This window comes from Chinchilla lanigera, unplaced genomic scaffold, assembly GCF_000276665.1.
Source record: "Chinchilla lanigera isolate Chin_1 unplaced genomic scaffold, ChiLan1.0 scaffold00037, whole genome shotgun sequence".
Lineage (NCBI taxonomy): Eukaryota > Metazoa > Chordata > Mammalia > Rodentia > Chinchillidae > Chinchilla > Chinchilla lanigera.
The window spans coordinates 17,403,958-17,426,003 of NW_004955438.1; the positions used below are offsets into that span (position 1 = coordinate 17,403,958).

The 22,046-nt window shown below is 38.7% G+C and overlaps 1 protein-coding gene across 1 annotated transcript in view; it reads left to right on the plus strand.

Annotated features, from left to right (window-relative positions):
* Dicer1 (dicer 1, ribonuclease type III) overlaps positions 1–22,046 on the plus strand; it is a 56,701-nt gene that overhangs the window by 29,059 nt on the left and 5,596 nt on the right. Inside the window, exons 12-24 of the mRNA XM_013517206.1 lie at positions 2,345–2,477; positions 3,327–3,402; positions 4,375–4,514; positions 6,280–6,459; positions 6,688–6,901; positions 7,255–7,408; positions 7,906–8,088; positions 8,343–8,448; positions 9,119–9,294; positions 10,424–11,204; positions 14,034–14,189; positions 17,339–18,242; positions 19,812–20,080. Coding sequence (XP_013372660.1) covers positions 2,345–2,477; positions 3,327–3,402; positions 4,375–4,514; positions 6,280–6,459; positions 6,688–6,901; positions 7,255–7,408; positions 7,906–8,088; positions 8,343–8,448; positions 9,119–9,294; positions 10,424–11,204; positions 14,034–14,189; positions 17,339–18,242; positions 19,812–20,080 — 3,472 coding nt within the window. The remainder of the gene's footprint in view (positions 1–2,344; positions 2,478–3,326; positions 3,403–4,374; positions 4,515–6,279; positions 6,460–6,687; positions 6,902–7,254; positions 7,409–7,905; positions 8,089–8,342; positions 8,449–9,118; positions 9,295–10,423; positions 11,205–14,033; positions 14,190–17,338; positions 18,243–19,811; positions 20,081–22,046) is intronic.

Below are 22,046 nucleotides of genomic sequence, written 5' to 3' on the forward strand. Positions count from 1 at the left end.
AGACATGATTTTAAAAATTGGATTCAGGGGCTGGGGATTTAGCTCAGCGGCAAAGCGCCTGCCTGGCAAGTGCAAGGTCATGAGTTCGGTTCCCGGTACCAGAGAAAAACCAAAAAAAAAAAAAAAAAATTGGATTCAATTTAGTCTTACAATGCTGGTTTTTTTTTTTTTATTTAACTTTGAAATTTGTAGTTTTTCACCATAAATGTTGGGTAATGCTAAATTTCCCATTACCCACGAGGTGAGATTATTATAAATTATTTATATTTTTGAGTATGTTTCAATTTACTTTTTCTGACCTGGTAACATATCTAAGAACTAAAGCAAAGCAGATATAGACCTAAGAAAAGCAGGTGCCTACCTGGATTATAAATCAAGATAAATTTCATTAAGAGACAAAATAAAGGAACAAGTATAAGGTTTCCTTCAGTCTTTTATTTTAAAACAATTTCAGAAATTAAAATGTTGCCAGAGTACCACAAAAAACACTCATACTCTCCCCCAGAGAGACCACTCAGGCTTCACAAGAATGCTCGCTAGCCAAAGGATCAAGTGCAGGGTTGCAGCCTGTCACAGCTGTCACATCTCCCCATCTCACTGGCACTAGTCACATCCCGCTGTCACAGCTCCCCAGTCTCCTGCAGTCTTCTCTTGACTTTAATGACCCTGAAACTTTCAGAAATCATTGTGTGGTCTGCCCCTCATTTTGGGCTTGGTGATACCTTCTTATGATTAAACTCAGTGTATGTATTTCGGGCAGTGTGTCACTGAAGTGCTGATTAGTTCGTCTCATCCTGGCTTACTGTGCTGCTTTGTGCCCTCATTGGTAGCCACAACGTTGATCACTTGGTAAGGCCCGCCAGTTTTATATGCTGAAAGTTGCCTTTTATTTACCCTTTTGTAATTAGTAAATATTTCATGGAAAGATACTTTGAGACTACATAAAACCTACTCTTCTTCTCAGGTAGATTCATTAGTATAACATCCACTGGTAGCTGTTGTCTGAATTGATGATGATTATGATGGCTACAAATGGTGATTTTTCTAATCCCATTATTCTTCATCTTTTAGTTACCATTCTACTGTTAAAAAGTTTTTTTTCCTCTCCACTTATTTGTTCTTTCTTTTTTTTTATATCTGAACTTAACAGGTCCTGTTTTATTTATTTGGTTGTAATGTTACTATCATGTATTACTTATTTCATTGTTAAAATTGTATCAGATTTGGCCAGTGGGAACCCATTCAAGCTAGCTTTTCTGTCTCTTTAGCATGGCACCATTATTCTTGAACACTTCGTTATGTTGTGGCAGAAGAATTTGGACTCAACAGGAATATGCTCTTTGCCTCAGCCTTGACATTGGCAGTTTTGCCAGGGAGTCCTGGTTGCTCTTAGTGGAGAATAAGTTATGTGTAGAAACCAAGATTTAGGTACTAAGGGTATTCACTGGCACTAGTATGTTACCACAGCCAGGCTTTTTAGTGGACAGAGCTGAAAAGTTTGTGTTATACATCTATACTTATGTACATCTATAAATACATTTATGTCTGTAGTTATTTCTGTGCCCAATTACCTCTCTTTTGGTACTGCCCTTTTAGTGTGACATTAAAAGTGTTCATTGTGCTTAGGACATGGTTCAGTGGCACAAGTTCTTGCCTGGCAAACACAAGGTCTTGGGTTTGATTCCCAGTACCAAAAAGAAAAAGGGTTCAGTGTAGATTTTCTCTTTGTCTTTTTAGCTCTCTTCGTCCATAGTGAGAAGTCTGGCCCATTGTCCTCAGGCTCCAGCTGCTTGTTTGTAGCTGGTCTCCCTGCTCTGCAGGGCCATCTGACTGCCATTCTTCCCCCTCACAGTGCTCTACCCATTCCAGCACCATCAAGGCCTAGCTCTCCCTGGGCTAGCTTCCTACTCTACTCCATCACTCTTTATTTTGATACCCTTTTTTTCTGTCAACCCGGGGTTGTCCTGCCCTCTTTTGATGTCTGTCTTTAAGCATGTCCTCATGGTTGTGGCAAATGTGAGGTTATTAAGGAACAGACACTTGACAGTTTACTCTCTTCATGGATTCAGAACAGTACTCTGCACTGTACAGTATGGCAATGCTGTTTAAATTCAACGGTCAACGTAAGTGAAAGGTTACCTTGTAGTTGGATATGTCAGCTTCAGGTGTTTGATTCTGTCATACTGAAAGTGACAGTGAAGTACATACTCTGTGACAAATGTCAGTCCAGTGGAGGGGAAGAGGAACATGAGAAACAAGCTTTAGGCTGTGAATATCAGTACAGATTTTTTTCTATCTTTTTGTCGCATGTAAATTCACTTTCATAATTTCTTTTTATTTACAGATATTGTGCTAGGTTACCAAGTGATCCATTTACTCATCTAGCTCCCAAGTGTAGAACCCGAGAGTTGCCTGATGGTACATTTTATTCAACTCTTTATCTGCCAATTAATTCACCTCTTCGAGCCTCCATTGTTGTAAGTTTAGAAAAATAAGTGATTATATCTTTTAAAGTGTGTCACAGTGGATTTCTTCGCTAGTTTCTTTTACATATACAAATTACAAGCTTGATTTTAAAATCTGTTTTTAAAACTATTTGTAAGCCTTTTGTAGTCTACATGTTCAAATTTTTAATAAACTGTATAATTTACAGACACATAGAACTGGACTAGATGACTTCTGAGTTTTTCTTGTTAATTATTCAGTTGTGATTTTAATGCCTACCAGTGACACAAAATTCATTAACTGTAGGTGGGCTACTCTAGTTATGTTGTCAGCTACTCAGAAATCTGCCCTTTGGGCTTGGCGGGTAGCTCAGTGGTACAGGTCTTGTCTAGCATATGCAGAGCCCTTGGTCCAATCCCTAGTACTGCAGAAAATTAAAAAAATAAATAAAATAAAAAATGAGAATCTCCTTTTGTAAAATTTCAGTTCTTTCCTTGGTGTGAATCCTGACTTGCAAGTATTCTGTGACTAATTCTCTTATACATAGAAAGCAGCTTAGTCCTGTTAATCTTTGTTATTAGTTATAGTGTATGATACCTTTTATGTCACGTATTTGTAGGTTAGTCAAAATAAGATACCTTAAAATCTTACTGAAATTTAAGTTTATCAAAATTAAAAAATGTTTACAAGGCAGTGTTTTTAAAGACAGATATTTTGAATATGGAGTTAGGAATTTAACTTGCTGATATATTAAAAAATAAATAACTTCGGGTAAAGTGAGCTTTAAACATACTATGACATAGGTTGTATAGGTGTTTCATGTGTCAGTGATAATATAGCAATGAATGTATGATGGGAAATTTTTTTTTTGTTAATTTCAGGGCCCACCAATGAGCTGTGTACGATTGGCTGAAAGAGTTGTAGCTCTTATTTGCTGTGAAAAACTGCACAAAATTGGTAAGTAAATGTGTTTGAAAAACATATGTAAAAAGTAAATTATTAATGTTGTTTTAAAAAATCTTATCAAGGACTTTCCAGGTGTTTGAGGAGTTTGTAGATCTTTGAGCTTCTGCTCTTGGTAAGTGTAAAGATCAATATTACGTAACTCAAAGACTGCAGTGTTGTGGGACCCCTTTACTTTCCACAGCTTAACTACAAACAGCTGACGTTCATTTGCCTCATTTACTAACCCCTCTTAAATACTGTATATAAAGGTTTTAGGGCCAGGCATGGTGGCACCCACCTATAATCCCAGCACTCAGGAGGCTGAGGCGGAAGGATCACTGAATTCCAGGGCAGTCTGGGCTACATAGTGAATTTAAGGCTAGCCTAGACTACATGGTGTGATCGTCCCCCACCCCACCCCCACCACAAGAAAAGAGAAAGAAAAAATTATGTAAGAAAGAAATACAGTATTTGAGTTAGTTTAAAAAAAATAATAATCTTAAGGTAAATACCTACTATTACAATTATGTGGGACCATAAATCAATGAATGAACAAACAGATAAACTCCAGTAACTAACTTCTGGTAACCATGGGATCATGCATCATAAACATTTGTGTTTGTTAGTCTCTGAGTATAAAAAATATTCTTTTCCTACCTCCCTCCCTCCCTCCCTCCCTCCCTTCCTGCCTTCTTTCCTTCCTTCCTTCCGTCCTTCCAAGTTGGGAGAACTTTCCATGGACTTTTTGTTTAGAAGTGTTGCATGCTATAGACTGTTTAGGTGTTTTTATTTTGAATCTTAGAACAGGATTTGCTGTCCTGCTCCCTAGACTCTGCCTAAAGTTTCGTGGCTAGTTACTGCACATGATTAGTTTTCATTACTTTCACTTGTTTCATAAAGTAGTACTGTTCTAGATTATTTACTGATGAATTAGAGTGGCAAAATCTGGGTTATTTGCATTAATTCCCTTTCCAAATTTCTTAGGTGAACTGGATGAACATTTGATGCCAGTTGGGAAAGAGACTGTTAAATATGAAGAGGAGCTTGATTTACATGATGAAGAAGAGACCAGTGTTCCAGGGAGACCAGGCTCCACAAAACGAAGGCAGTGCTACCCAAAAGCAGTTAGTATTGGTTAGAAGTGAATAAAAATCTAGCCTTTTTATTTCCTGCTGCATCAAATCTGACTTCCTGTGTGTGGTTGTTTCCCATATCCTTGTAATGTGATCTCAGTGCATTTCTCTGGTTCACAGCTGCTCTCAGATTAGCTTCTTTACTTTCATTTTATTTTTTTCAATTTTTTTTTTTCGTACTGGGAATCAAACTCCCCACCTCACGCTTGCCAGGCAGGCGCTGTGCTGCTGAGCTTTATCCCTGGCCCTACTTTCACTTTAGATGGTGCTTGGTTTCGTTGTTACTTTATACCTCAAAAGGTTTCTTGGACTCATCCATCAGATTCCACCCAGAATGAATTTATATCACTGAAAGAGACATTCTTTGTTTGATTGAATTTAATGGTGTGATTATTGCCTTACTTCCCGTTGGCACTGAAAGAAGGTTGAAGAGGGGTGAACAGCAGGCAGGAGAGAGTGCTCTCAGGATGGAGTGTGTGAGAAGGTGGGAGCACAGGTGTGGGTCACCAGAATAGGTTATTTCAGTGGGATCCTAGCAGGGTTCACACTTTGAAACATTCCTGAAACTGACTTCTAGTTATACCTTACTTGACTGAAGTATCAAATATTTCCTAGTATAGTATTTTCATCTCATAAAAATTCTAAAGAAAGGCAAAATTTTGCTGTGTACTTTCATCTTAGCCTAAATTTTTTTTTTTTCCTTTTTCGGTTGTTACTGAGTTTTTACATTTAAAAAAACAGTATTTAGGTAAGCATTTTCAGGTTTCAAAATCATACTGGTTTTTTCAAAATCATGACTGTTACCTACTTTTGTGAAATGCTTGTTTCCCTCATACCCAGTTTTTGTACTGGACTAGTTTCCTATGATTAATACCACCAGTGATAAGTGTTCTGAGAGGTATCATACTGCATTGTGTCCCGTTTAACTAATAGGCTTGTTCTGTATCATCTGCTCTTACCTGTGGTCTCTTGGCTAGCATTACTACAGATGTATAACTACACATGCAATAATTTGTAATTGAATCCCAGAAACTGAAAGATCCTAATCTGTAAGGTTGTGTTAATATTGAAAGCTTAGAAACAATCTGAGATAATTTAATTATGGCTCAATCTTGTAATGAGATAGCCATGAAATATGATGATATTGATTCACTGAGAAGTATTTCATTGTAGTAACTGGGATGAAAATCAGATTATTTTGCATGTGTGCACATACCAGTCTGTTGTGATTCCTTTTTGTTGAAAAATATGAAGATGTTTATATGTTACAGGCATTTATACATAGAAAAAAGCTTAACTAGCGTAATAGTATTAAAGAGGTTATCTTTGATAGGATTGTGTGTGATTTTTAAAAATTTGTCTACCTTTATTTTGTAATATACTACACTGAATAAATACTGTGAAAACCCAAGAAAGAAAAGGTTTCTAGTTAAAAGAAATAGATGATATATCAAATGAGTAGGATCTTTAAAAAGAACTTGGCATGTTTCATTATTTTGTGTGTATATTACGTGTGTGTAACAGTGTATTATAATGTGTGCAGACTTGTACCGCTGTGCAGCCAGACCTGAGAATGTTGACTTACCCAGCAGAGTTGAGTAGTTGAGAGATCTTATTCCCTGAGAGTTTTTTTTTTTAAAGCTTTTTTTCATCAGCTATAAGTACAGCTAGGGATAAGTTTCTTTTTTTTTCTAACATCTGGAATAGTGGCCATTTGTACTTGAACATGATGTTTAATTTTTCTTTCCAACTCTAGATTCCAGAGTGTTTGAGGGACAGTTATCCCAAACCCAATCAGCCCTGTTACCTATATGTGATAGGAATGGTCTTAACTACTCCATTACCTGATGAACTCAACTTCAGAAGGCGGAAGCTCTACCCACCGGAAGATACTACGAGATGCTTTGGGATACTGACAGCCAAACCCATACCTCAGGTAGTCTCTAATGAGTGTTGATATTGAAGATATTTTGCCTTTGGCCTTTTTTTTTTTAAGGAGAAGATAGAAATCTAGCAGTAAGTGCCTTTGTTACCTCACAGCGTTTAGTATTTAAAGTTTGACGTGTCTCTTCTACTCTGATGGTAGAAAACATTCTCTTCTGAAGTTAATTGTAATGGAATATAATACCTGTTGATGTTAAGGGTTGCTTTTGTTTTTGCTAAGATTCCCCACTTTCCTGTGTATACACGCTCTGGAGAAGTTACCATATCCATTGAGTTGAAGAAATCCGGCTTCACATTGTCTCTGCAAATGCTTGAGTTGATTACAAGGCTTCACCAGTATATATTCTCACATATTCTTCGGCTTGAAAAACCTGCACTAGAATTTAAACCTACAGATGCTGATTCAGCATACTGTGTTCTACCTCTTAATGTTGGTAAGAAGGACCCAGACTTTAAAGAACTCTTTTTTTTTTTTTTTTTTTTTTTTTGAGACAAGGGCTCCCTATTCAGTCCAGGCTTGCCTTGAACTTGCTGTGTAGCCCAGGCTGGCCTCAAACTCATGGTGATCCTACCCCCTCAGCTTCCTGAATGCTAGGATTACAGGTGTGTGCCACCATTGCTGGCCTTTAAAGAACTCTTTTATAGTAATTGAAAAAATGGAAGTTTTGCTTGGTAATTAGCTTACGATAGATGGAAGCAACTCTGAATTAGATACATGTGTTAGTGTATAACTTCAATGAGAATATTTACATTTTAACTAGCTAAAGAGCCTTTTTCCTTCCCTAAGTTAATGACTCCAGCACTTTGGACATTGACTTTAAATTTATGGAAGATATTGAGAAATCTGAAGCTCGCATAGGCATTCCCAATACAAAGTATTCAAAGGAAACACCATTTGTTTTTAAATTAGAAGATTACCAAGATGCAGTTATCATTCCAAGGTAGGTATTTAAATGGGAAGGAATATAATGGTGATACTTTGTTTCAGAAGATACATGTTCATGTGACTTTAGCCCTGATATGGGACATGGGTATCTTTTGTAGTGGGCATGTCTTCTCTGGTTTAAAAAATCAACCCTAAAGCGCTGCAGGTCAAGAGTTTTTATTTTGTGAAGTTCAAATCATCTATCGATAGTCTTTCTGATTAAAATCTCCTTTGATGAAGTAGATATTTGAAGGTGCCATTTGAAATTCTCACGTTATCAAAGTGTAGAGGTTTAGACCGAGGATAGCAAAGCAGGGGAGAATAGTCAGTTTTTACTTGATAAAAAAATATAGCTCTTACTGTCTCAAATATACTTGAAATGTGTATTTTGGAATTATAATTTTCATTAATGTTATTAGCTGTTGCTTTTTGAATTCTTAGTCATAATTTATGTGGTGTTTTGAGAATAGTAGATTTAAACAAAAAAGCAACTGATTGCTTTTCTTTTTTTAGATACCGTAATTTTGATCAGCCTCATCGATTTTATGTAGCTGATGTGTACACTGATCTTACCCCACTCAGTAAATTTCCTTCCCCTGAGTATGAAACCTTTGCAGAATATTACAAAACAAAGTATAACCTTGACCTGACCAATCTCAACCAGCCACTGCTAGATGTGGACCACACATCTTCCAGGTAAGAGCTTCAGAAGTAACATTTAGATGGCACTTGAGGCGTTCTTCCTAGGGGTCCTAGCCGGATGCAGAGTCACTGTGCCCTGCCTGCCTCTGGACTCTGCACTTCAGGGACCCTTTGCACAAAGACTTGTTTACAAGTCTGCAGTTTAAATTAGCTCTTTAGGTGATTCATAGGCACATGGAAGTTGGAAAAACACATCAGAGTGTACTTATTTTTGTCTGTTTGGTAAAACTGTTTTGAAATTTTTATAGACTTAATCTTTTAACACCTCGACATTTGAATCAGAAGGGGAAAGCACTCCCTCTAAGCAGTGCTGAAAAGAGGAAAGCCAAATGGGAAAGTCTGCAGAACAAACAGGTAATGAGTTGTTACTAGCATAAGTTAGTATTTTTAAAGATAAGGGTCAGTTTTTTTTATCAGGTTAGCTGCGTGATGTGTGAATATTAGGAAGTTATCCACCTGTATTGTTTTATTTTAATCTTATTTATTGAATTTTATTTGAATGCCATCTTTAATAAGTATTGAGAGTTTTGCTTTTACCCTTGGTTCATTAATATAATTATATCATGGACTCATCCTCATAAGTCTTAGCCTAAATCTTGTTTGGATTTAAAGAATTATTTAAAAAAAAATTGTTTTTTTTTTCAGTAGTAGAGACTGAACCAGGGAGCTACTGAGTTACATTGACAGCTCTTTTAAAATTTCTTCTTCTTCCCCTCCTCTTCTTCCTACCCGCCCTTCCCCTCTCCTTTTCTCTTCCTTTCACTTTCCCTATGTCTCTCACCCCCGCTCCTTATCCAGGTTGGCCTCAAACCTGGCAGACCTTCCTCTGCCTCAGTCTTCCAAGTAGCTGGAATTACAGACATGTGCTACCATGCCTGGCTTAAAAAATACTTTTTAAAGTTAGATTTTACTAGCATTTATGACTTTCGTTTTTATCCATTAGTGAAATTGGTCTTTAGTTTTCTTTTTTATTATTTGTGTATGTGCTTTATATTTATCTGCCTACTTTTCTCCTTACTCAAAGATACTGGTTCCTGAACTCTGTGCTATTCATCCAATTCCTGCATCGCTGTGGAGAAAAGCAGTTTGTCTCCCCAGCATACTTTATCGCCTTCACTGCCTTTTGACTGCAGAGGAGCTGAGAGCCCAGACAGCCAGTGACGCTGGTGTGGGAGTCAGGTCACTTCCTGCAGATTTTAGGTACGCCTGTGATGTTGGCCAGAAGGAACATGGGTCATGAGATCCCATTTGCAACAAAACAGAATTAAATTAAAATCATAATTTTATATAAAAATATTCCTTGGAAAATTAAGAAGAAAACAAGGGCATCTAATACATGAAAAAAATTTTATTGTTTGACTCTTCAGTGAAAATGTGCACATTCAGTCATTGAGCCTTCTGTTCTTGTGGAGTTACAGGGAAGTGTGCTCCTAACACACCAATTATTATTTTCTTCTCCAGTGGTAACATTGAAGTGAAAGTACCAACAGTGAAGATGACTTGTTTGAAAGAACGAAATATATGTTAATAAGCAGTTTAATATATAATAAATATATATTAATAAGGTGAAGAATGCTTTAGTGTATTCTTTGTCCTCATTTTTATTATTTACTAGAATCTCTGTGTTCCAAAGAAATTTTTGGTTTGACAAATTAATTTTGGTTATCTGGTAGACAATCAGATGGTTTCAGGGAGTGCAGCAACTTTATAATGTTAATAATCACAGCTGTATTTATTACTTACAGCAGCATCAGACCCTAGTTCAAATGATGTAGCCTACATTAGCTCATGTAAGTCTTAGGATGGTCTCATGAGGTAGAATCCTTAGCCTTGTCTCCAAGCGCAGAAGCTTAGGCACAGAGAGGTTATGTCAGTTGTCCAAAGTTGCTTTCTTGGTTATGTAGGCTAGCGGTTCCACCCTTGACCTCTGTGGATCCAGGACCCAAAGGCTCCTTCTGGGCTCCTGATCTCAATCACCGTGCTGTGCCCTAGCGCAAGGATTAACACCTCCCCATCTTGAACCACCACTAATACATGCATGACTGCCCGCCAGGTGGCTTGTACCACCTGATGGGACTGTGCCACCCAGGCAGTCATGTATGTATCACCGATGGTTCAGTGCCGCCTGGGAGAAGACAAGAACCACAGCCCTGTCATAAATGTGTTAAAGCAGTAGAGTAAACCAAGTATGGATTGCAAACTTGTTTCTCTTCTAAAGTAGGTGTATTTTTATGGTGTTCTCTGCATATTTTTAAAAATTCAGGTTGTTGTGACTCTGAGCTTCGTCCTTTTTAAGGATCTGATGAAGTCTATAAAAATGTCTTTGCAGATACCCTAATTTAGACTTTGGGTGGAAAAAATCTATCGACAGCAAATCTTTCATCTCAATTTCTAATTCCTCTTTGGCTGAAAATGATAATTACTGTAGACACAGCACAATTATAGTCCCTGAAAATGCTGCACATCAAGGTGCTAATAGAACCTCTTTAGAAAATCATGACCAAATGTCTGTGAACTGCAGAACGTTACTCAGCGAGTCATCTGGTAAGCTCCAAATTGAAGTTTCAACAGATCTTACAGCAATTAATGGTCTTTCTTACAATAAAAATCTTGCCAATGGCAGTTATGATTTAGATAACAGAGACTTTTGCCAAGGAAATCAGCTGAATTGCTATAAGCAAGAAATACCTGTACAACCAACTACCTCACATCCCATTCAGAATTTATACAATTATGAGAACCAGCCCAAGCCCAGTGATGAATGTACTCTACTGAGTAATAAATACCTTGATGGAAATGCTAACAAATCTACCTCAGATGGAAGTCCCATGATGGCTGCCATGCCTGGTACGACAGATACTATTCAAGTGCTCAAGGACAGGATGGATTCTGAGCAGAGCCCTTCTCTTGGGTACTCCTCAAGGACTCTTGGCCCCAATCCTGGACTGATTCTTCAGGCTTTGACTTTGTCTAATGCTAGTGATGGGTTTAACCTGGAGCGGCTTGAAATGCTTGGTGACTCCTTTTTAAAGCATGCCATCACCACATATCTATTTTGCACTTACCCTGACGCTCATGAGGGCCGCCTTTCATATATGAGAAGCAAAAAGGTAAGCTGTGATTTCTTGTTTTGAGCAGATAATTCTTCATTGTGCCTGAGAGTGGTTTGAAGTGTTGAGGAACCTCAGAGGAGGGGGAAGTGATTCCCAGGTACTGCTCCCCTGTTCCGCCAGGGCCAGCTGAAGCCCATGGAGGACCAGCCAGCAGGTAACATGAGTGTTTCATGCTGGTGACACACTCAGGTTTGGGCCTAACATCATTTGTATGTGCCTTATTTATGGAAGAAGTTCACCTCATATATGCCTATTTGTGCAAGGGTTGTACCTGCTAGATCCTGAGAGGGATAGAAATAAATGGGATTGCGGTCATTCAAGGGGCTCATGCTTTAACTCGGGAGGGTTAAAAGGGTTAAACCTGCTTGGAAGGGTGCACTTTGGTACACAGGTGTCCATGTATAAGACAAGGCTTTCCTTGGAGGAACTGCTCTGCAGAGTTCCAAGGAGTAGGCTTCACAGAACCCAGTTAATGTCAGTAGAGAGTGAGTGATGTTAGAGCTCTGAGTAATAGACCTGAAGAAGAGCATGTTATTAATGTGGAAGAAAGTAGTTAAGGTAAAATATTTAAATGATGAAACAGGTTTCGCAAAGCAACATGGGCCCCCTTGGCAAGTAACTTAAAAAACTCAGAAGGAAGGACTGTCACTTGTGAGTCAAGGAAGGCATTAAGGCAGGAGGTAAGTTTACAGTACAGAGCCACTGAGCAGACTGAATGGTGGAGCAAGTTAGCTTGCTCAGTGGATAAAGGTGCTGATGGCTGGAAGAGGTGGAAATGGCTGAGCATTTTAGAAATGCTATCTTGCATAATCTTGTCCACAAGCCTCTGAGAGGCAGCTACCGTGTCCCTATTTTGCAGATGAGGAAACTCATCCCTCGAGAGCGTGATTATCTTGGGTAAGGTCTCCCACTGGGCCAGGATAGTCAGTGTATCTGAGACCAGAGGCCACTCCACTGTCCTCTGTCTTGTGCTGCTTCCCCCAGGTGCTTGAGACATCCTGGTGATGCCCAGATAACAACCAGAGAGGCTGGGAAGCTGGGCACAGTGGCAGTGGTTGGTGGGTGGGTAGGGAGAGATGTGGGATGTCAGGATTGGGGGTTTTGGACCTTGTGGACTATATAGTGATAATGTTCAGATAGTTGAGGATTTAGGACTCAGATACATTTTGGAGAGTGGCATTCATAAGAGTGATAGTTGAAGCAATGAGGACAAATGAAATTTTCAAGGTGTGATTGCAGGAAGAAAATATCAGGGCCTGATAGTGAGTGTGAAATAAGAAACAGTTACACTTTAGTAAGAGGTGATTTTATGTTGCAAAAATTCATACATTATTCATCTGCTTAGAGTCCTTTGACTCATGGTTTCCTGCAGAAAGGAGGCCTAGCATTGTGCGGGCAGGTCCCAAGCATCTCCCAGCCCCACGCACGTTGATCATCCTCCTCTCAGTGAGTGTTCGCCTATTGACACCTGTTGCATTCTGCACATCCTGAGTTTTGCTTCATACCTGAGTCCTTTTCCTTCTCTACCCTGCCAACCACAGCTTTGAATGTGCTTTCCCTTCGAGTCCCCCTTGCACGTCATCCTCATCCTTTCGCGCTGCTTTATTCTCCTAGTGTGGACCACGGACCTGCATATCCTTGAGCAGTTGCATTTTAGATCGTGGGGAAAGTGCTGCCACGCACAGTGGTGGTCCTAGACAACCCCTTCCCTTGCGGGTCTGTGTGCTTTGTAAGGACTGCTCCTTGATCCCTCTGACTGGTCCCCTCGAGGGCTGCCTGGCCAAGTGCCTCTCATCAGTGGGTGCTTGCTAATAGTAGTTGGGTTGTGTGGAAAAGAGCTCGTGAAACACTTCTATAGCAAATTTTTAGAAAATGGAAACGAGATCAGCAGTTTTAAACCCTAGTCTCCGGTAAAAACTAGACAAACATGCAGTGATTTGAGCAAATTAGGGAAGAGATAGAGGCATTAAGGAAAGCAGGTAGACCAGAGGGTGGACAATAAAGCTATTTCACTGACATGAATAAGCAAGTGTTCTTTATTACCTTTTGCTCCATTTTAAAATAATGAGACAAAAATGCCTCAAAATGCCATCCAAAACAAAGGAATAGTATTTCACAAAACGTTACGGTTGAAATCACATGTATTCTAGGAACGTGAAATGGTTTTAGCTCTGTGCCATGGCAATTTCTACTTTGTAGCTATACTTGATGGCATTTTTCCTCATTGAGGATATTGTGATGTCTTGAATTTTTTTATTTATTCTTTTGTACTTTGATAGGTTCACCGGGGATATAGGTCAGCGGCACAGTGCCTGCCTGACTCCTGAGTTCAATTCCTGGTATCAAAAAGAGAAAAAAAAGGGGCTGGGGATTTAGCTCAGTGGCAAAAGCGCCTGCCTGGCAAGCGCAAGGTCGTGAGTTCGGTTCCCGGTACCGGAGAAAAAAACCAAAAAAAAAAAAAAAAAAAAAGAAAAAAAAAAGTTAAAATCTGATAGGTATAATTGGCACTTTGCATTTTATATCAAGTTGTGTTTTTAGAACTTTGAAATTTAACCACTTCTTTTGATTTATTCATAAGAGGTTTGCATAATTAGATACATTACAATTCTTGTGGATTGCATTGTATATTCAGAAACATTTACATTAAAGGATATAGAATGCTTGGAAATCTAAAGTTCTTTTTCTGTTGTAAGTAGATAGAAAAACTGTGTGGTGAAACAGTCATAATAATAATGTAGGATATTTAGATTAATATGTTAATATGCCTTGTAGGATTTCCAGCAGTGATTGTTTATGGATGTGTTTAATGAATCTTTTCTGCCAAAGGTCAGCAACTGTAATCTCTATCGCCTTGGCAAAAAGAAGGGACTGCCCAGCCGCATGGTGGTGTCAATATTTGATCCCCCTGTGAATTGGCTTCCTCCTGGTTATGTAGTAAATCAAGACAAAAGTAACACTGATAAATGGGAAAAAGACGAAATGGTAAGTTCTTGGTACCAGGAGGCATTTAGTTTCCAGTGAGCGGGAAAATTTTGTTCTAGTTTTGGTTTTCTTTCCGTGGCATCTACAAATATATACAATAGAGTAGATATTGGTTATAGTAAATTAATTCCTTTAAATAAACTGTCCTTTGTGAATTTAGAAATACTGGTAGTATAATTTTGATGTAGCACAGTTTTTATTTTTATCTTCCTCTTCCAAAGGCAGAAAATTTTGTTATGTTTTGACTTGAAAAAAAAATCCAAACAAAAAACGCGAAACTTTCAAATTTCACTTTACTGTTAGGTATTACAGTTACCATAGATCCTTATCTGTGCAGTGAAATGACTTTTTAGGGACCTATGATCTCTGAGCTGTGTCTGAAATAATTTCAGTAAAACTAGTTTAAAGTTTCCTCAGTATTATTTCTCCTCTTGTGAAATGAAAGAAAAAAATCATCATACTTAAAAGTTGTAGTCTTCTGGAAATCATTGAAGTCTTGCCACTGATTGCAGAAAACTCCAAGTCAGCACCAGCTGCTTCCCTTTGTCTTGTCCTGAGGCCACCAGAGGGCAGCTGGGGGCCTTCGCACCGCGGACTCCGCGGCTGGACGCACACTCTTCCCAGCTCTGCAGTCTCCGCTTCCAGGCAGCTTTGAGTCGCGCATTTGTTTCACATCAGTGACAAGCTGGCTTGTGTTGCAACACCTTCACAGAGCCTTTTTACTTTAGCCTGATAGCGATGACGCCATTTTCCTCACAGGTTATATTTTGTAAATAGCGTACTCTGCTTACCTTCTTTTTTGACATGTTAGATCCTAGATATGTCTTAAGTATTTGTTTGTTGAGCACATTTTAAACTCATATACTATTTGGCTTATTGCAAAATGGAACTTACATGTAAAGATATTAAGAGAATGCTTTAGTATAATTAAATCAAAAATTACATTTTGTCATTAATTTATAAATTCATAAAACCGTACTAGAAAGTGTGTAAGTTTTGAGCTTTAGAAAAACATTGCATTTCTATAAAAACATTCCAGTAACAGTTGTCTTTTATAAAAACTGTTTCATGATATGTTTGACTCTAAAACATGGTAGCATAAAGATGCATTGGCATGTCAATTTTATTTATTTTTTAAGATAAAACATGAAGTTATTTTCCTTAATGTCTGTGATGACATGGGACTTTGATTCTTGGAATGGATTAAAAATACTATTCAGACTTTGATTTACCGATTTGCGTGTTTTGAAATGGGCCCTTGCGTTGTGTTGGAAAGCGATTGTGTGTTTTGCGTTTCTGCTTTCCTGTTTTAGCCACCTTCCTTCTGGCCCTCAGTGAATAGGTACATGTAACGCCTTTGCATAAGAATGCCCCCAGAGGCGGATGTGTTATTTAACTCCTGGGGAAAGGTGATTTGTTCTGAGAAAAAAAGGGCTCCACACTGTTACTTTTTCTTAAAAGGTTTGAAGTGTTTTTGGAGGACATTTCATGTGGTAGAACCCTGCTATTTTGCAGATTAAAACTCTGAACCCTAGAGGCATTAAAGGACTTCACCGAGGGTCACCCTGTTTATTTGTGATAAAAACCAGTTCTTTGTGTTCTTGTGCACTGCCAGTTTTAGTTTATAGCAGCATCTAATTGAAATACATGGGTTAATTCTTAAATTATTCAGTCTGACTTTTTGAATTGTAATCTGCCTCTTTTAAGGACCGAAACCATCTTCTCTTACCTTGGAAAAATATAGGGGTTTTAACAAGAAATAGTTCCTTGAAGTCTGTAATTGCTTTTGGTGTTCTTCAAAAAAAAATTTTTTTTTATTTCAAAGTTTGAAAGACAGGCTATTGTGTCTCTTCATGATAACCCACCATATGCTGTAGGGTGTATATTTTAAATCTGCACCCACTTTTACTTGGCCCAACTTGCTTTGCAGAGACTATTTTTTCCCTACCTTTAATAAATGTGTACACGCGCACATACACACATGCAAAACTGTAAAAGCTGTGTAGTTATAAATGTGTGGCTTATCTTACTACTGTTATTTCTTTACAGACAAATACAGTCTTTCTATCTTTTGAGTCTGGTTTAAAATAAAATACTTGCACTACTTAGCAAAAGATTTGGCAGACAGTTTGAAAACATTTTGTCAGAGTACTCTGTAAAGTTGTTACAAAATTGAAGCATGCCCCTCCTGCCTTTTACCCCAAAATAAAATGGTATTTTTGTTGTTGGTGGTTTTTTTTATTGTATAACAGAAATTTGGCATCTTTCTAGCATTGCAAAAAGTTACATCAATATTGAAGCCTAGCCTATTATTAAGGTTGTCATTCACAAATAAGCTTTTGCCAAAGAAATTGGAATTAAGAAAGATCTTTTGACAGAAATTGGATTGTAGTGTTTCATGTTAGTCTAAATTTTATTCTGTTTTTGTCAGTTATGCTATAATCTGTTGCCCTGATTATTATAGCTCAGAGTGGAGGGGAAAAGCATAATTTCTCATTCATAGCTTACTTCAGTGTTCACATTTATTTTTTAAGCAAAGCAATTTAGTTCTGTGTTGTAGCAAGCGTACTTTGATTTGAAGTGGAAGTAGGGAGAAGAACTGTATTATGAACTGTACCGTATTTTTTTTTAGTGTGTTATAAGATTTTGAAAATATTTTCTGTTTCTGGATTATATCCTTAATTAAAATATAATGCTTTTTACTACATCTGGAACTTCATTTTATTAATTTGAAAATCAGCTCACCATATTTTAAAACCTCATCAGCCAAATGGAATATCCCTGTGATCGGGATGAGTGCCTTCATTGTAGGTCCTGCCAGAATCAGGCTTCGTACTGGAGGTTTCACATTGTGGACGTTAATTTTAACCTTATATCCATGTTCAAAATGCTTAACTTTAAGCTTCGTACTGGATAAAGGTCATTTTATAACTTAGAAAATGAACATTCAAAGAACATGTTTTACTTTGTTTATATGATTAAATAACTTATTTTATGTTAATTGAAAACAAATGCCCATGATTTTAAAGTTGCCTTTCAGTATTTGTGGTTGTCATTTGAAATTACCCATAACCCTTGCTTTTATTGAGTTTCAGACCCTTTTAAAAACAGCAGCTATGTCTCCCCTCCTTCCCCATTCCCTGTTTCAGACAGAAGAGTGCATGTTAGCTAATGGCAAACTGGACGATGAATTTGAGGAGGAGGAGGAGGAGGAGGAAGAGGAGGAGGACGAAGGCCTGATGTGGAGGGCTCCAAAGGAGGAAGCCGAGTATGAAGACGATTTCCTGGAGTATGATCAGGAACATATCAAGTTTATAGATAACATGTTAATGGGATCAGGAGCTTTTGTAAAGAAAATTTCTCTTTCTCCTTTTTCAACCACTGATTCTGCCTATGAATGGAAAATGCCCAAAAAATCTTCCTTAGGTAGTATGCCATTTTCATCAGACTTTGAGGATTTCGACTACAGCTCTTGGGATGCAATGTGCTATCTGGATCCTAGCAAAGCTGTTGAAGAGGATGACTTTGTGGTGGGGTTCTGGAATCCATCAGAAGAAAACTGTGGTGTTGACACAGGAAAACAGTCCATTTCTTACGACTTGCACACCGAGCAGTGCATTGCTGACAAAAGCATAGCGGACTGTGTGGAAGCCCTGCTGGGCTGCTATTTAACCAGCTGCGGCGAGAGGGCTGCTCAGCTTTTCCTCTGTTCACTGGGGCTGAAGGTGCTCCCGGTAATTAAAAGGACTGGTCGGGAAAAGGCCCTGTGCCCTGCTCGGGAGAATTTCAGCAGCCAACAAAAGAGCCTTTCAGGGAGCTGTGCCTCTGCTGCTGCGGCCAGCTCACGCTCCTCCGCATGGAAAGACTTGGAATACGGCTGCCTGAAGATTCCCCCCAGGTGTATGTTTGACCATCCAGACGCAGATAAAACCCTGAATCACCTTATATCAGGGTTTGAAAATTTTGAGAAGAAAATCAACTACAAATTCAAGAATAAGGCTTACCTTTTGCAGGCTTTCACCCATGCCTCCTACCACTACAACACTATCACTGGTAAGGAGCCCTGGCCATCCTCCTGTCCCTGAAAAGGAGATTTCGTGTTGCTTGCATTATTGAACCCTTGTAAGGAAAGGTTCTGTGTGTGTATAGTTTTAATGCTTAATATGCATGGTTGGGGGGAGGAAGCCAAAGAAAACAAATCTATTTTCTTTGTCTTTTGGGGGGATCAATAACTATAGTGTAACTTTGACAGTTGGGAGTACAGTGCTCTTGTGCACTTGCGTAGATGTCATTTTATGTGCTGCATAGTTGAGAGAAATTTGAGCTTTCATATTTTACAGGGTTTTCCCATCTTCTCCTACCCAAATTTCTGATGCCTATTTGGTGTTGCTTTTGGTCCTTGATATTTGCATGTATTCTGCATGTATTGCCATACCTTTTTATTGTTCTGGACAGAAAGGTTCCTCACTCAGGCTCTTCTCATATCTAAAGATGGCAAGATTAAAAAAAACATTTCATAGGGAAGTTTCATTCTGCTCTTGCTGGCTCTGCTGTCATCTTCTACTTTTTACCTTGCTGGGATTTTTCTGCTGCTTTATTTAATAGACCCCTAATCTGTAAGAGTAGAAGGGGAGTAAGTCCCCAAAACAAAAATCAGCCTGAAACGCAGATAAAATTTGCATTTTTCTTTGTGCACAAGAATCGTAAGTACTTAAATCCAAAATATCAAAGCAAAGTATGAAGCGTGTAGTATGTGTAGCAAAAAGAGTAGTGTAGCTAAAATGATCTGCTTCATATAAAACCAAAAAGTAAAAACTCTGATTCCGGATGAGAAAACCTGATTATCTCTCTGGAAAAGACAGGATAGCTGGCTTTCTACACACTTCTGGGAGTCATGAGGCCTGGGTTCTAGCCAGGTGCAGCCCTTGCCTTGGGTAGTCTGAGAATCTGGGAAGATCACATTTTCCCTGCCTCGGTTTCCTCAGCAGAATGGATTGTTCTGGTCACTGTGAAAAAAGCAGTAATGTTAGTTAGCACTGACAGTCTCACATTTTGGCAACTATTTTTGCCTAAGGCCTATGCTGAGTTCCTCAGCTCTTTTTTTTCTCAGTCCCTTGGGTTGTGTCAGAGTCAGCATTTCCAGTTCACATTGGGAAGAGGGTGGTCTTTTCCTAGTGATCATCCCTTGTAACACATACAACTCAGGAGTGGTGAGGAATGGTGTCACTTAACTGCCACCTACCAGAGTGCCGGTGAGGCGATGTGTGGTGACAGCACAGAGCAGAGCATGTGGATGGTGAGGTGGAGACTCCAGAGCACACCTGGGACAGTGATAGCACCTGGCAAAGGACTTTTTTGTTCACAAAATCTTTCGGCCATGTGAGGATTTTTATGGCCCCAGTTTATTTTAAAGACAGTGGCTTTAAATTGCCATTAAAATTTAATTTATAGAGGCTTTAATAAGCGTGCTGTCAAATAGTTTTCTCATTGAGGAAGGTGTGTGAAAATGACTTCAGGTAGAAAACTGTAAAACGAACCTGGGGTCAGAACTTCATATCAGTTTCATATATGGAAAGTGTATAAATTTTGCACAGGCTGGTTCTATTTTGGATTCCTGTGCAGATTGTTACCAGCGCTTAGAATTCCTGGGAGATGCGATCTTGGACTACCTCATAACCAAGCACCTTTACGAAGACCCACGGCAGCACTCACCAGGGGTCTTGACCGACCTGCGCTCTGCTCTGGTCAACAACACCATCTTCGCATCCCTGGCTGTGAAGTATGACTACCACAAGTACTTTAAAGCTGTTTCTCCCGAGCTCTTCCACGTCATTGATGACTTTGTGCAGTTTCAGCTCGAGAAGAACGAGATGCAAGGGATGGATTCTGAGGTTAGTGCTGTTAAAACTGCACCAAATTCAGTGTTGAAAGTCATCCCTGTAGGGGTCATGGTGGTTTGCGCTCTGATTGCATAGCTGAACAGCTGGCAGTCAGGATGTTGAACCCTTGCGCCACACGTTCTGGGGAGAGCCGAGCATGACTTTGGTATTGGGCAGGCCTCTGCACACATAGTGCTCCATCACTCAGCTGAGGAGGAAGAGCCAGTGACCTCTCGTTAGGGCTTCCAGTTCACACCCGTCCAGTCGCACCGCCTCCTCTGCCCCGGAGTAGCCCAAACTCAGTAAAAGTTGGTGTAGCTTTTTCTTTCTTTCTTAAATGGAACAGATATTTCCTAATATCTCAGGTAAGCATCACAAATACACATTCTGCTTTACTTGAAATGGGAAAATCTCATGTAAAAACCAAACTTCTAAATTTTTAACCATTGGAATTTGGGAGGCATTTACTGTAAGTTCAGCCAAAGGTCTTTTGGTGATGGAGCTAATTCCAGTGTGTGTACACAGTGAGCTATGGATTTTTGTAGGAAAGGATCCTGCTCCAGTCTTGCCAGTCTCCCCTGACCCTCGGTAGCAGTCATCTGCATACCTGTGGACCCAAGAGAGCACTCATATTTCTTACTCTGCCCATTCTAATGCCTTTCATTTCCTTAATTTGGTAGATTTCGTACAGAGTCAGAGAATGTATTCTTAACTCCGTAGTTGCTTTACTTGTTCTCACTTTCATTAGTACCATCTCTTTTTTAAAATGCTCCCATCCTACTGTTGGAGAGTTGTGAGTTTCTTTGGCTGTCTGTGAGAAAAAATGAGAGTCTAGGTCAGTGATGGTGAACTTTTTAGAGCTTTCATTGATAGCAAACAGCCTTCTGCGGCACATGTGTCATAGGCTCACCACCACGGTCTAGGTTCGAGGCTTGGTCATAGGGCAAAGTGTCAGGTCCTGTGAGCTGTGCGGATGTGTGGAGCGCAGCTGAGCAGGCAGGGCCCTCCCTCCCCGCCCTGTCTCCGAGCAGCTCCCACAGCCAGGGTGGATGGAGAACCGTCTCATCTGTGCTGCAGCGTCATTCCACGGCTGTCTTGAGGAATAGTTAAGCTCTAAATATGAGGAGTTTGCTAAAATTAGATTTAAGTTCTTTTTGATGCCAGTGGGGCATCCTGGTTCTGTTAGTTTTTGTTCTTTCGTTTCCCTTTGTTTATATAAACATATGTATGGAAATTACAAAACCTTACTAGAAATGTCATGGTCTAGTTTTTCTGACTTAGTATTTGATCTTAAGTCTTTATCTTTCTGGGTCTCAGCTTGGTAAATTTGGTAAATTTAAAAATTCCTTTCTAATTAAAAATCATGACGTAGAAAGAAACATCTTGTTTCCTAACAGCATTTTAAATATATAGAGAGAGTATTGTGTGGTTAAACAGTTTATTTAGAAATTAATGTTTTTCTCTATTATCTTTAAATCTCACAAATAACTTATTTGTTTTAGGAAAATTAGAAAATGCAAGTAAAAAATTAATTGAAGTTATCTAATTATGCAATTGTGAATATCAACATTTTGGGATGCATTATTGCTGCTATATATGTAGATAAACATATAAAGCATAAAAGAGAATTATATATGCATAGTGAATCTGTTCTTTTTACTTAGTGTGACTTTCCATGTATTGCTTAGCATTAAGATTTTAAGTAGTTACTTGCTGGTTAGTGTGTGGCTAATTTATTTAAATAGTCCTTTTATGACTTTTAATTAGGACTTTTACTAAACATGGATGTGATATATAAACTTACATATCCAGTTACTTTTTAAAAGAGAAATTCATGGAGACAGAATTGCCGTATCCAAGAATTAAGAACTTTCAAAAGGCTTTTGTTACATATATAATATTTTATTCTATTAATCTGAATACAGTACCTACTATATGTTAGATATTCTGTTATAGTGAACTTGTACCAAGTGGTTTA